This window comes from Chenopodium quinoa, unplaced genomic scaffold, assembly GCF_001683475.1.
Source record: "Chenopodium quinoa cultivar QQ74 unplaced genomic scaffold, ASM168347v1, whole genome shotgun sequence".
Taxonomy (NCBI): domain Eukaryota; kingdom Viridiplantae; phylum Streptophyta; class Magnoliopsida; order Caryophyllales; family Amaranthaceae; genus Chenopodium; species Chenopodium quinoa.
Genome location: NW_018745454.1, coordinates 3901762 through 3917937, shown reverse-complemented (window position 1 = coordinate 3917937; position 16176 = coordinate 3901762). Strand labels below are relative to the sequence as shown.

The 16176-nt window shown below is 34.5% G+C and overlaps 2 protein-coding genes across 2 annotated transcripts; both read left to right on the top strand.

Moving 5' to 3' along the window:
- Nucleotides 1–5487: 5487 nt before the first annotated feature.
- LOC110714368 lies at nucleotides 5488–5979 on the top strand. Its single transcript, XM_021892876.1, has one exon. It carries the CDS (start codon nucleotides 5488–5490, stop codon nucleotides 5977–5979), a length of 492 nt encoding a protein of 163 aa, XP_021748568.1.
- A 5028-nt stretch (nucleotides 5980–11007) lies between these two features.
- On the top strand, nucleotides 11008–13999 carry LOC110714617 (transcription factor bHLH13-like). The gene has a single exon (XM_021893163.1). The coding sequence runs from the start codon at nucleotides 11705–11707 to the stop codon at nucleotides 13727–13729; it is 2025 nt and encodes a 674-aa protein (XP_021748855.1). The 5' UTR covers nucleotides 11008–11704; the 3' UTR covers nucleotides 13730–13999.
- Nucleotides 14000–16176: the final 2177 nt, after the last annotated feature.

The window sequence follows — 16176 nt, the reverse complement described above, 5'->3', positions numbered from 1 at the left end:
GGTAGAATTTGTACACATACAGGAAGGAAAAAAGAAGAAAAAGACTGAAACACGCCTAACACGTTACAAGAAAGAGTTGCGTTGCTTTTATAAAATTAAATGGTAGTCACGTTCTTTGGTTCTCTTCATCTTTCTTCTGCCGAATGCCGCCAGTTCCTCCACCCTTCACGTGCTCGTCACGAGCTCCATTATTATTATTTTTCTATTTATTTCTTGACGTGCCATTAAAATATTATTATCTTCAATATTTTTGTACTGTAGTTTGTAATAATAGGAAGTACATGACCGAATTAATCTTAATATTAAATGTTTTATATACGACACGTGTGCGATAGTCACTGGTTTTTAGAAACACGTGGCTCAGGATTTGCCGCGCTACCACGTGCAACTTGAGGAAGTACTAATGAAAATACATATCAAATCTTAAAATATTAAAAAGTATTGTAAGCACATGGGGGTGAGAGAAAGGAGGAGAGAGATTAACAAGTGGGACCAATTTTTAAATGTACCACTAAAAACTTATATAATATCATTGAATATGTAGTTATATTATTTCTATGCGTAGTTGGTACTACTAAATGAATATATAGTACCATTGAATGAATATATAGTACCACTGAATGTTCAATGATACTATTTGATCATCTAGTGATACTATTAATCACCCAGTGGTACACTTAAATCCAGCACGTGAGGGTAAGAGAAAAGGAGGAGAGAGATGGGTAAATTTCATACAAAATGTCTCAAATACCCCTTGATATGTATATACAAGTACCTATCAAACCTCCCTTTAAAAGGCCTCCGTGCAACCTTTCATTGTTGATGAAATTAAAACCTTATTTTATTTTTATTTAATTTAATAATGGGGTTGGTTAAAAAATTTAGCAGTAAAGTAGTTTTTTTAATTTAGGTTGATGAAATTGATACGAGGCTACGGAATTCTCGTCACTTCTGGCTTCTGACTTCTGATCAAATTCTACTTTTTCTTAGGCATATGCAGCGCACAATTATAATGTTACTGCTCCCGTACCCCGTATCATTCTGGTACTGCGGAGTACGAGTATAAATACTAATACTCCGTATATACCTCCTAGGTTTTTTAAACGTTTAAAATTTAGACATCTTTTATATTTTGTATACCAGTAATTTAGTGAATAAAACACACTTTAAATATCACTTTGATAACTTTGTTATTTTATATTGGACCAAGTTTATTATGTGGTCTACCTCTTATATTTTTCATTTCACACAATATGTCATTACTAATTCATGAGATGTTGATTGGTGACCTATCTAATTTAATATTTCAAAAGAAATATGTAAAGTAAAATCACAACTTTAGCTGAAAGTACACATTTTTATGAGTATGAATAATTGTATTAAACCACATTTTTTTTTTCTTTATTTATATATAAATTTATCTCTACATTTATAATATTGACCATTTCACTTTGTTTTAATTATAAATAGACCTTGAATATCTATATCATAGGGTTTGAATTTTGCATTATATTAAGGTGATGTTTATTTTAATTTCTAAATAATTAAGCCAATCAATGGTCATGGTAGATGATGACAATGTACTCGTACCAAATAGAAGTTAAAATCCTCAAACTAAATGAATTAATTATGATAAGCAACTCATTACTAAACATGGAAAGCAACCAAATATAGCATAAAATTGGGATATTATTCCAGCTAATCAACGTGATGAATAGTGCATGGGTGTTTGGCGACTGCTGGTCTCAATAATTAATGCCAATTATAATACTAATCGCTAAATTGTAAAGCAATCTAAGCCGTCGATTAAATACTGGCCAGTCAAAGATTCCAACATATACTTCTCGGAACTTCCGTTCGATATGGGATTTTTTTAATCTGCTTCTTGTTTGTATTTTTTTTTTTTTTTTTTTGGTTGGTTCCTCTAGATTAGCTTAATTACAGTACTACCAGCATGTTATAAATAAAATAACTTTACCATGGTATACTTTTTAAGTCAAGAATTTTCTTATTAGCTCTTCCTCTCTTATCACTCGGATCTTTAAATCTGAGAAATATACAGTGTATTACTCTATATCACCAACTAGTTTTCAACATTGTATAAAAATGATTGTGAAAGTTACAGTTTTTTCAAAAGTTAACTGTGACATACAATCTTTAAAATTAAATAACTCTTTGATTTATTCAAGTAAATCATGAATATGTTCTTATTTTTACAATTTTACAAACATTAATTGTATAATTATATATAAGATGTTAAAGTATAACTAATTGTGTTACATACATAACATATATACATGCAAAGTATAACTCTTTATAGAATTGATCAATATAAAATGTTAATCATGGCAATCACAACCAATCTTCAATAATTTGAAGAGATAATATAGTAATGTCCACCATGTTGGTCAACTTTTAAGCATTTTTTGACAAAGTCCTTTTAACTAAACTCATGTTTTAATTGTCTCATCCTCTATATTTTATGATGAATACCTAAATCTAAAGCCAAGAATATTCCATTATTATTTCAAAGGGAAATTGTTTCAACAATAAAAGTAAAGGTAGGTGTTACATTGAGAAAACTTATCAATAAATGTTGTCATCAATTAATTATTATGACATACAAGTATTTATTTGTTTTGTTCATAATACTCCGTATTACTTATTAGCTTATTTCTACAACGGGCAGAATATACATACAATATTCTAATACAACTTTTACCATTTACTCTGTATTACATATACTTCCTCTGTTTTAGGTATAATACAATTTGTTGACTATTTTAATACTCACATACTTTATGTTAATTGTAATATAAACTGAAATAAATGAAAGAAGTAGTTTGATTAGTGCAATAATTAATTTCAAACTAATGTAAATAAAACTAAGAGATTAATTTTGATGTATTTTATCTATCTAATAATAAAAAAATAACAAACTTGTTACTGTTTAGATATATATTGCGTGCAAAGCCATACACTAGATCCTGGTATTATATGTAAAATAAATAAATAAATAAAATAAAAATAAAAAATCTTATGAATGAGTTGAAACTAGGGTGGCTTGATAAGCATATGTTTCTTGGATATGGGATAAATAATATAAATATTTTTAATAAATAAGAAAATAGTGAGAAAAAAAAAAAAAAAAAAAAAAAAGAATAAGAATCTCCAAACCATCTCCACATGGGAATAATATCTATGGAAGATTGAGAGCCCATTAACTAAACAGCTGCGCACCAAGTCTCGGTCTCCAACTTGTTTGAAGAAATGAAGTGGTTCACAAGCATAAGTTGCATAACCAATATACAATTATAGTGTTATATGGAGTACGGAAAAGTTCTCACCATGGAAAACACAAAAAAACTCGATGAAACCCAAAATTATACTGAAGAACAGGATCAATTGATCCGATCAAACAAAAAACCAAAACGTAAAAGTACAAATTCTATTCCTAATCCATCTAATGGAGATGATGAGGAAATGGCAGATGCTGAAAATGGAATGAATAGGGGTAATGGAAATCCTCTGGTTCCTCCCCAATTGAATCAGAAAATCATCCAACCTGGAGGATCCATGTCGTTCAGAGATATCATGCAAAGGGATAAACAGGCTGAGGTATATTCACATGATATCAATATAATTGATGAAGAGGAGGATGAATAGATATCTGATGATGAAGAAATCCCTGATGAAATTCAAAATGATGAACGGTGTCCTGTCATCCAATTATCCTAAGGAGGAGAAAAGAAGGTTGCGTAAACCTTGGAAGGATTCCCTAATAATTAAAATGTTCAGTGGAAAATTAGGATACATGAGTTTAATGCGCAGACTCAAGATAAAATGGAACATTAGAGGGGAGCTTTCGCTAACTGATTTTGGCTGCAATTATTATATTGCAAGATTTACAAATCAAGCGGATTATTCCTATGTGCTCACTCAGGGACCTTGTTTCCTCGATGATAATTATTTAACCATTCGAAAATGGATTCCTAATTTTGTCCCTGATGAAACCCCGATTACGGTGTTGACCGCTTGGGTGCGTATTCCTAACCTTCCTGTGGAATATTTTGACATAAATTTCCTGAGCAAAATTGGTTCTAAAATTGGAAAAGTGCTGAGAGTTGGCAAAACAACTGCACAAGCGGAACGAGGCCAGTTTACTCGTCTAAGTGTTGAGATTGACTTAACCAAGCCTTTATTGTCAAAATTCTAGTTGAAAGGTCGGATATGGCGAGTGCAATATGAAGGAATCAAAATGGTCTGTTTTAGGTATGGAAAATTAGGTCATTCAGAGGATGCTTGTCATACCAATGAGATTGCTAATACAGAAGGTGAGATGATAATTCATGAGAACCCGCTTCACAATCAATCTCATAAACCAGAGGAGACTGGAGATTTTGGATCTTGGATGTTAGTTAAAAAACCAATGAGAAAAAGAAATCCAAAAGTGGATAAGGGTGGTTCTGGTGGTGGCACAACCAATTTGGGTGGTGTGAAGGTGGCAGGGAATTCAAATTCGATGGAAGGGGGTAAAAACGGAAACAATATTCCTACAAATATTGTTGACAATAATCCGGGGATTGGCTCGAGATTTTTGGTTCTTCAAAATCAAGAGGAGGCAGAAGTTGAGGGAAATAAGGAAAAAAAATATGGTAACAGAGGATTTAGATAATATTGAGAGTGATATGGATGGAAATATTCCTAGTACGATAAACTTGGGAGGTTTTTTTCAAAGATTGCAACCAACTGATAGAACACAATCTTTTGTAAAGGCAAAAAATATCAACTCCAATCAACTCAAGTCAAAACAGAGGAAAAATCTCCCCAAAGTTTATCAAGAAAAAGGAGTAAAATCCTCACAGAATACCAACGCCCCTCTTAAAGAAATTGATGCTAATGTAAGAGTCCCTGCTTCTACTTGTGGCAAGTCTTCAAATACAGGAAAAGAAAATTCACCCTTTCTATTTAAGCTAAATCAAGAAGCACAGCCTCAAGCCAATTTAATCACACCACAGGCCAACAGCAAGCCCTCTCAAGTTCTTCCTGAGCTAGACAACTCTATATCCCATGTCTCAAACTCCATTCCCAATCAAGCTTACGGTACCTCTGGAGAAGATTCTGTGTATGGGACAGGTGCTGGAGCAACCATACCTCGTAACCACGAACCCCCTGATTCATGTACTCGAAGTCCAGATGGATTCATTCCTACCCCCAATCTCGGATCCCCCGGACTTGGTGATGACAATGAAACCAACCAATGAAATTAATCAATTGATTAGGCTGTTAAGTCAAGCTTACATGACCACTCTTACTTCTATCCCTGTTTTTATGGAAGAAAGACTACCTAATTTGGCTCCGGACTCTTTACCTATAACCTGCTTAGTATGGAATGTGCAAGGTGCAGGGAATAATAATTTTATCTCTTCGTTGAAGGACTTAGTTAGGGCTAACTAGCCTAATGTACTTGTGTTGGTAGAAACGCACATGGGAGGGGATCAAGCTCTTAAGATTTCTTCCATTCTCGGTTATTCTGGCCATTCAAGAGTTGATGCCATGGGTTTTCGCGGTGGAATTTGGGTGTACTGGCGGCCTGAGTTTGTCACTGTAAGCCCCATCATAAAACATAATCAACATATTACAATGGAAATATCTAGAGTGGGCGCTACTCCTTGGTATTTTTCGGCTATTTATGCGAGCCCTGATCCATTGAAAAGAAGGGAATTGTGGGAGGATCTTAAGAAGTTTGCGACTTCTCATAACAAACCTTGGATGTTGGCTGGTGACTTTAATGATACAAGGTTCCCTTCCGAAAGAAATAGTTCCTGTTCCAAAACCACGAGAAGGTCTAAAAAATTTAATGCGTGGATTGAGGATATGGACTTATTAGAGGTTGAATTCTCCGGAGCAGCTCATACTTGGGCGCGTGGTTTAAATCCTGAAACAAGGAGGAGTGGTCGGCTAGATCGAGCACTATGAAATGAACATTGGGCTTTGAGGATTTGAGAAGGATTCCATGAAACATCTATCGGCAGTTTACTCGGATCATTTCCCAATATTTATTTCTCCGAATGGATTCTCTCCCCTCCAATCTCTTCACCGTCCATTCAAATTTCAAGCATCCTGGCTCTTACACGAAAAATTCCAGAATTTTGTCAAAGACAAATGGGAAGAAAACAGACCCCTCATGCCTGCTCTTTCTAAACTCTCTAGCGATTTGCAAAACTGGAATCGTGAAGTATTTGGGAATATTTTCAAGCAGAAAAGGTCATTGCTTGCTTGTATTGGTGGAGTGCAGAAAATTCTAGCTACTCGGGTTGATAGGGGCTTATTAAAATTGGAAGCAAAGCTTAGAAGAGAACTTGATGAAATTTTGAGTAGAGAGGAGACTCTTTGGTATCAAAAATCTCGTATTGATTGGTTAAAGGATGGTGATCGTAACACTACATTCTTCCACTTAAGTACCATTGTCAGAAGATGGAGGAACAAAATAGTGGCTCTTAAAGATAATAACGGGGTATGGATTCAAGATAAAGGGGATATTCAAAATCATATAGTAGAATATTTCTCTACTCTTTTCACTGAGGAAGGAGAACCAGAGTTTTTGGATATTCCTTGTGATGTATTTCCCGAACTCTTGGCGCATGACTGGAATTTTCTTTGTAGACCATATTCAAAGATGGAAATTGACAGTGTTATTAAGGAGATGAGTGCTCTTAAAGCCCCGAGCCCCGATGGATTTCAAGCCCTTTTTTATCAAAAAAATTGGGATATTGTAGCTAATAATGTATATGCTACAATCATTCCAATATTAGAGGGTAAGGGGTTCCCTGATGAATTAAATAGCACATTCCACTAGTAGAAAAATACAAAAAGGCACCGTTCTATGGCCATCGATTTTTGAAAACCGGTGGCTTAAAAAATGGGCGGGATAGGCTAATTCACATTGCCACTGGTTCAAACTGAACCGGTGGCATAAATGGTAAAGGCCACCGGTTTGAACCCGTGGCAATAATCAATTAAAAAAAAAACGCCCCCCTTATAAACCCCAAACCCTACCTCATTTCCCTCTCAGCCGTTCTTTCTCTCTCTTGCTCTCCCCTGTCCTCTTTCTCTCTCCTGCTCTCCCCTCTCCTCTTTCTCTCTCTTTCTCTCCCCTCTCTTATTTCTCTTTCAATTCGACTGCTCTGTTCTCTTGCTCGTCTCCTTCTCCCTCTTCTCCTTCGTCTCCCATCACCAATAAACCACAAAGACATGCACCACGAAGACATGCACGAGGTTTGTGTTTAAAATCGATTTTTCTTGGTTAATTAATCGGATTTTGTTGGGTTTAATTGATTGATTTTCTGGGTTTAATTAATCGTTTTTGGAATTGTTTGAGTTTCTTAATCGATTTTAATTTGGTTTTTAATCGATTTTAATCAATTAATTCTGGGTTTTTGTTTTTTGAGTTCGTGAATCAATTTCTTGTTTTTTTCCTCGGTTTTTTAACTTATTTCTGGGATTTTGTTTTTATTTTTGTTTAATTTTTTTTTCCTGGGTTTTCTTCTAGGTTTTTGTTTCATTACTAGTTATTGATTTTCCTGGGTTAATTAGTCGATTTTGGATTTTTTGAGTGTTTTCATCGATTTTAATTCGATTTTTAATTGATTTTAATCGATTCTAAGTCGATCTCCTTCTGGGTTCATTCGATTTAATTATGGTTTTTTTTTTTTGAGTTCGTGAAAATCAATTTGTTTTTTTTTTAGTTCGATTTTTTTATTTAGTTCGATTTAATTCTCGGGTTTTCACTAATTTCTGGGAATTTTGTTTAAATTTTTTTTCTGTTTTTTTTTTTCTTTTTTTTTTGGGTTTTAGTTTTCTGGGTTATTTTTCTGGGTTTTTGTTTAATTTCTGGGTTTTGTTTATATTTTTGTGTGTTTTTTCTGGGTTTATTTAACCGATTTAAATCGATTTATGGGTACCATGCATACTGGTCTGGTTTTATTTTTATTTCGCAGCTTATTTATTTTATTTAATCGATTTTTTTTGTTTGATGCAAGTATATTGATTTAGATGTAGATGTTAAATCGAAGAATAAAGATGCTGGATTATTGATTTAGGTGTTATATGGGTTATTTTTTAATTTTAATGTTGTAATTTTTTTTTTTGGTTTTTTATTGTAATTTTTTTTTTTTGATTTTAATGTTGGAATTTTAGTCTTGTGTAATTTGATTAATTTAGTTCTTTTAAGTTGGAATTGTTGTATGAGTAATTTAGTTGTAGTTATTAATTTAGTTTTTTCACTCTTAAAAAGTGTACAATTACTAGATACTGATGAATATATATGTGTTTTTATGTATTTTACATATATATATAGTTTCTACTACAATTTAAGTGAAATAAATGCAATTTTATTTTTTTATGGGCATTATTGCCACCGGTTAACCGGTGGCAATACTTGTTAATACCATTAAAAAAATACTTGTCCTGCAGGTGGGGGTGGAATAATTAGAGATCACTAGGGTCGATTCATTTCGGCTTTTGCTGCTAATTTTGGACATTGCAATGCTTTTCGTGCTGAGATTCTAGCTCTTGCTAGGGTTCTAGACCTTGCTCAAAACCTCCAGATTAAACATCTCGAAATTCAACTAGACAACTTAGCTTGTGTTCAACTCATGCGTAATGGAGAAGCAGGTAGTGGAGCGAATGCTCATGATATAAATCACTGCCTTTCGAAGCTAAGGGATGCTAACTGGGAAATCAAGGTTAATCATATCTACAGAGAAGGGAATCGAGCGGCGGATTGGTTGGCCAACCGCGGAGTCTTGTTAGACACATATTTAGTCATTTTTAATTATATTCCGTTTGGTCTTAGTAGTATTATAAGTGAGGATGCTAGGGGAATATCTTTCCCACGCTTAATTCCTCCATAGGGTTGCTTTTATTTTGCTTTTCTGTTCTTTTGTTTCTGTTTCTTTCTTGGACTTGTTCCTCATATGGACCAAAAAAAAAAAAAAAGTTGCATAACCAAGTTCGAGGCCTTCCCTTTTAAAATAAATAAATAAATTATTATTATTATTATCCGTCCTGCCTTTTATTGGACTGATTTCTAGATACTTACATGTGACACATTTAAAAATATTACTCCCATATGTATACGGACTGAAACCACTTTCTTGTTATTTGATGATTGCTTTATTTGACTTTTAACTAAAATGAATCTTAAAACGTGATATCTTCATTTTCGTATGAATAATGATAAAACAAATCCAACAAAGTTAGTACTTATGGCCTGTTCTCATTTACTGAATTCAGCTGAACTGAACTGAACTGAATTGAAATGAATATTTAATAAGAGAAGGAAATTCAGGCCCTTAGTATGTTATCAATTATCAGTAGTATATTTTATTGAAATTTTACTGTTAAATTGCAATACAACAGAGAATTTGCTACCAGATAATTAATTATTCACTGTACAATCGATGATACCATGTATATGTTACAACCTTTTAAAATTTTCTTTTCTTAAACTCCTCCTATAAACATATAATAAAAATATTGTGTGACTGATTGTACAATAAAAGGTTACTCTAACGAGTTCTGCATTTAACACTAGAATATAATAGTACTCCGTATTTCACATGTATGTATAATTTTTATAAAGGGGCAAATGGGTTTGAGTTCCATATATACTCCGTAGTAGATTGAATTTAGAGGCAGGATTTGATCGACGTGGAGAAGTTTATACCTATGCATTCCTAATTTAGGAAAACCCCACTTTCTATAGTTAGACAAATAACATCCAACCCACACACACTATTTACTTAATTTCACATTGTCCACTCGCCCAGCCGCGGGCCCGCGTCACTGTTGATAATCAATAAGGGTTTTGTCAGTCAACATTGTTTTACAAACTAACATTAGTATTTTTTTTTTTTAACTTATTCAATTTATTTATAGCACTAATTATTTAGTACGGATTACTAATATAAGATGGTAAAATATTTTGTGCTGTAACAACAATTAGCAAGGGTGTTAAGATTTGGCAGTTTCAATACGACCTTATTGTGTATGCTTAATTGAATTTTCCATTGAATGAAAAAAAAAACATGATTAATGGCTGACTAATAATCACATAAGTACAAGGCAACTACTAGTGGTTGTTAAATCATGCAAAGCATGAGATGTAAGTTGTTTAGAAAAGAATACTGATGTGTTGGGTTGCATAAAAATTTAAAACATGTTTAGTGTGTTAAATTGTTATTACATCTCATTGTGAAGTGATGTGGTATGTATCCTAGGCAGTGGAGTACTTCCAATCATTTAATACTCATATTTAAAATGCATAGTAGGTTACGATTCTTACAGGGAGTTTTACAAATTAAAAACACTGAATTTAGACAGGTAACTTTCTCCATTTTGTGAAAGTGGAAATTAAGATGTGCAACTTCTTATTTATTTGACAACTATCACTTCCGTTTCAAAATAATAGATACGATTTGACTTTATGTAATATCTATTAACTTTAACCATATATCACGAGTTTTAATTATATTAGGTAAAGTGCTATTAAATTAGTATTCCGTATTAATTGTATCAACTTTTTATAATATTTTACTAATGTAATGTGTATTTTTAAATAGTACTCCCTCTTTTGTTGTAATAATTACAACACTTTGACTTTTGCACTATTTATATGTTTATTATGACTTCTTTTTTTTTTATCAATTTATTTATGACATATATTGTCATGTAATATATTTTTGGATTAGTTTCATTAGATCAAGCTTTTATACTTTTTAATAATACATAATAACAAATATTATTGGTTACAATTATGCATTGACATATATGCTGATCAAAATCAAGCTACGTACTAAATATACTGTCAATCATTCCAAAAGGAAAAGAGTTATGTACTCTACTAATCCGTACTGTAATAAACAATAAACTTTACCTCGAAGTACAACAACAAATCTATCCCATAAAAAAAAAAAAAAAAAAAAAAAAACAGCATCCCAAAATAAACCATAGTTAGCATGTTAACCATAGAAATAGGAACTATAGTTAGTGGCACGAGATTGGTAAGTTTAGAAAGAGAGAGAAAGTGAAGAAAGACAGAGAGAGAAAAGAGAGCTCTCTAATATCGCCCCCTTCGTCTCTCTCTCCTCCCACCCTCATTTCTCAATCTAAGTGTTTTTTTTTTTCTTTCCTAAAAAAATTAAACAAATAAAGCTTCTTCTCTTCAATAAATTCTTCTCAAATTTGAGAGATTGTTGTCATTTTCTGGGGAAAATCTCAATTTAATTTCTGAGCTTTTGCTGTATTTGGAATCCTCCACTGTTGGGTGTGCTGCCCAGAAACTCATTTTCTCTCTCTAAATCTTCTCTCAAGCTGCCTGGTTTGTATTCATCTATTTTTGAAATATTGTACTTTTTTTTGAAGTTTTCATCTTTTTTTGTTGTTGTATCATTGATGTTTGATTGACTATTTCTGGGTAATTTGAAAAAGGAAATCTATAAGATCTGAGAATAAGTGGGTACTTTGTTAATTGAATTTTGACGGATTTGTTTGTACTATATATAGAAATATTAAAGGGGTAGAAATGAAGTGGTGGGCATTTGTTTGTAATTTAGGGTTTTTGACTTTGCTGTTGGAGATTTGAATTGGGGTTTTAGTAAAATTAAAAGGGGATAATAAAATTAGGGATTAAATTAAAGAAATGAGAAATATTGAACTGGGTATGGGAGGAGGGGTAGTGTGGAATGAAGAAGATAAAGCAATGATCGCCTCTATATTGGGTACTCGAGCTTTTGATTACCTGATATCAAGTCCATTTACGGCTGAGACTTCTTTGGTGAGTCTTGAGAACAATGAGAATATCCAGAATAAGTTATCTGATCTTGTTGAGAGGCCAAATGCCTCTAATTTTAGTTGGAATTATGGGTTTTTCTGGCAAATTTCGAGGGCGAAATCGGGGGAGGTGGTTCTGAGCTGGGGGGATGGTTATTGTAGGGAGCCGAGGGAAGGGGAAGAATCGGAAGCTACCCGGTTATTGAATTTTCGGCTTGAGGATGAATCTCACCAGAAGATTAGGAAAAGGGTACTTCAGAAGTTGAACACATTGTTTGGAGGCTCTGATGATGATAACTTGGCTTGTAGGTTGGATAGGGTTACTGATATGGAGATGTTCTTTTTGGTGTCCATGTACTTCTCGTTTCCTCGAGGCGAAGGAGGACCGGGGAGTTGTTTTGCTTCCGGGAAGCATGTGTGGGAGTCGGATTTGTTGAGGGCCAAATCTGATTATTGTGTTCGGTCGTTTCTGGCTAAGTCTGCTGGGATTCAGACTGTTATCTTGATTCCTACTGAGTCTGGTGTTGTGGAATTGGGGTCAGTAAGGGCGATTGGTGAGAACCACAATGTACTCAAGGCGTTGAAGTATGCATTTTCACCTCCTCCTGCTCCCGTGGTTCGTCCTAAACCAACTTCGATTTTCCCTATGGTTGTCCATAAGATAGAGGAAGAAGATCCTGTTCCTCTTAATTCTCCATTACCTCCTCCTGTGTCTGCTCCTACTTCTGCCCCTGCACCTGCTCCTGCTCCTCTTCCCGTGTCTGTTCCTCCTCCTGCTCCTGCCCCTGCATCTGCTCCTCCTGCTTCTGTTCCTACTACTGCCCCTGCACCAGTATCTGGTCCTTTTTCGAATGCAAGGCTTGTTGATCGTGGTGTAGATGGGGTTCATAAAATTTTTGGGCAGAATCTAAATACCACAGTTCGCCCTCCCTTCAGGGAGAAACTTGCTGTTAAAAGGATGGAAGATAGACATTGGGATGGCTATGCCAATGGGAATAAGCTTTCTTTTACAGGCCAAAGCCCCAGGAATAACGGTATTCAATCAGTTCAATGTACGAATTGGGCTAACATTCCTGGTGTAAAACATGCGACTGCGACGGAGCTTTATAGCCCTCAGAACACGAGGCTTCAGGAGTATGTGAATGGCATACGAAGTGAGTACCGGCTTAACCAGTTTCACCAGCAAAAGCCGGCCCAAATGGAAATCGATTTTACAGGGGCAACCTCTAGGCCTACAGTGGCTTCTCAGCCAGGTAGTGCTGAGTCGGAGCATTCAGACCCTGAAGTGTCTGGTAGAGATGATAGATCAGGCCCTTCAGATGATAGAAAGCCTCGTAAAAGAGGGCGCAAGCCGGCCAATGGCAGAGAAGAGCCACTTAATCATGTTGAGGCAGAAAGACAACGGAGGGAAAAACTGAATCAGCGGTTTTATGCATTGAGAGCTGTTGTCCCTAACATATCCAAGATGGATAAAGCCTCGTTGCTCGGAGATGCTATTTCTTATATCACCGAGTTGCAGAAAAAGCTTAAAGATATGGAAGCAGAAAGAGAGAAGCATAACAGCACTTCAAGAGAGACATCTGGTACGGAAGCCAACTCTGTTGCAGAGGTGCAAGGACAAGCTCCTGAAGTAGAACTTCAGGCTTTGCATGACGAGGTCGTGATAAAAGTAAGCTGTCCGCTGGATTCTCATCCTGTGGCCAGAATTATCCGGGCATTCAAAGACTCGGAGATCAACGTTGTTGATTCAAAACTTGCTGCAGGTACAGATACCGTGTTTCATACTTTTGTTATAAAGTCTCAGGGTTCCGAACCACTGACTAAGGAAAAGGTGTTGGCAGCGTTTTCGCATGATTCAAAGTCTTTGCAAGCTCCTCCATCAACTGGTGAATAGGAGCATGTAGTTTTCTCTTAATTAGTAGGGTGTAATTGGATAGTAAAGTAGAGGAAAAGAATCCATTGGATGACTTCTGCAGAGGTTTTGATTTTGCAGCAAGGACGAGTTAAAGAGGAATAGGTGGTGCAAAAAATGTCCATTAGAAGTAGAATAACAGCAATTGACAGCAATAGAGTCGTCGCAAATTTGTTTTTGTTCTGTTCATAGTTATACATATTTTGTCATATTGAAGTATTTTAGCAAGGTGAATTAATTGTGTAAGTTCAATATCTTCCTAAATAGTTCATGAGTTTTGTATCTCATAATCAGTTTATCATATTTCCTTTCTCAGCACTCCTTTGCCTTTTTAAATTGTTGAAATTGTTCAATTCCTATTGAAAGTTTGGAAAGAAATGTTTGTGTTTTCCAGTAGTTATGCACGCAGACAGTAACCAATGAGATCCTCTCCCTTAGCAGAGATGGTCCAGTCTCTCAATCGACTGACTGGACCATGTTAGAGCTACGGAAGAGGATCCTCTCCGAATGGTAACATATGACCTACGGAATAACATACAGAGTACGGAAACCTCCCTAGCGCGACAATGCCAATATGCCAGTGCGGCAGTGCCTAGTTCCAGTCGCTATGATGAATTGATGATCTTCATTATCACATGTTACAATTAAGGTAAGGTTGCAATTTATGAAAGGTATGTTATAAACTTATAACTAAACAGACTTTTCAAATTGCCATGTTCATTATACACTGCTCGTATTTAAACTTGTCGCGGTTGTCGGATAACCATTGGTCAGGAAACGAACACACGTTTAACATAAACACATGAAATCCGAAATTGAGCTACAGAAATCTTGGCTGGAATCAATAATTACTTGTATCAGTTGTTTATAAACTCCTTTCTTTTCAAAAGCACCCAAATTATGCAATTCATTTCACGTTGCTGTTGCTGTGTTTGTTATGTCAAATGTTATTAATATCATCATAGTAACTTAAGAAAATTCTTATTTTAATCATCAAATTTTTTTATTATTTTTTTTCCTCCTTAATTTTCTTTTCCTCAGATTCTACTTGAAAAATGGGACCCATAAATATCTTGGACCCTGTTTATATGGGTCCTAGTTTTTCTTTGTGTTTTCGTGAACATGAAATTGATTGATTAAATGATAAAAACCATATAAAATACCCTTGTTGATTTTACTCAATAAAGTGAGTATTTTCACATGATGTTTATGGGGTTCAACTAACTAAAGGTTGGATATTAAATAGGGAAATGGGGATCATGCTATTATATGCTTGCCTTTTTTGTGTGTGAGAGAGAGATTTATTCTAAATCTTATCTTATATGGAATTAATTAAAAGGGAAAAGTTTGTACATGTACATTACCTAATTTTGACTGTATAAATTAGCACTCCTATATTGTGCCCTTTTCTTCTTTGGGTGGGTAGTTGGTAATTTGTTGTTATCATTAAAGTATTACACTCTATTTGAGCTTCGTTTAAGTCCGTGCCTCTGGTCCGCTCTGTTAATCTTATTTGAACTTATTGTGTTTTAAGACAAAATAAGCTTAAATAAATTAACTTTGTTTAATAATTGAATTCTTGTTATCTATCGTTTCAATTATTTGATAGTGTGATGAACTTGAATATGTTAAATCTAGAGATTATTTTTGTTTTAAGGACTAAATTTTTTATCATTCTTGTCAAATTTTCTAATAATTATTGCCCCTTTTCACAAACAAATAATTATGTGTTTCGCGATCAAGCAAATAAATAAAATGTGTTACGCTACCTCCCATATAATGTCATGAAAATATGTCTAGTTAATACCATTCCAAATTGAAATCAATGAATGCGTTGTCTATCCAATTTTGTTTACCTGCAAAAATGGGAATTGTCCTTCCATTTTCAATGTTGTATTTCTTTAGCTTACTGGGTGTGTGATGGGCCTGTTGGCTCTACTATACCACACTATAACATCTTGTGGACGCTATTCCAATTTTCATCTTACAATTATGTTCTTGTACTTATGTGCAACGTGTTTAGCCATATAGGCAGAGCCGCAGAGGTGACAATTGAATTATTTGATCTTAATTTAAGGTTGTTATTCATGTAGAAATTACCGGACTTCACACTCAAGTTATTGGGACAACATCTAGGACATAAAATTTTTATCTTACAATTTACCTTCCAAAAAGCAGATTGAACTTGGCTCATACTCGATCAAAGTACTAACAACAATATTCCTTTTAAGTTTTACCCCAAGTGAATTATAAAGTTTTTTGTCTAATTAAAGAAAATTGTACGCGATTAATGTGACACCCATCTACGACTTGTCTTTGATACTTTTATTTGCCCCACTATTTCTACCCTTTTTTTTTTTTTGGAGGGGGCCATTAACACAACCAATTTGGTCAATATGTCCAACTCTCTTTTGGTGATTTTCAGACTG

Excerpts from the sequence above, each read along its gene's own strand:
- LOC110714368 (XM_021892876.1), top strand. The coding sequence starts at position 5,488 with ATGGGAGGGGATCAAGCTCTTAAGATTTCTTCCATTCTCGGTTATTCT.
- LOC110714617 (XM_021893163.1), top strand. The coding sequence starts at position 11,705 with ATGAGAAATATTGAACTGGGTATGGGAGGAGGGGTAGTGTGGAATGAA.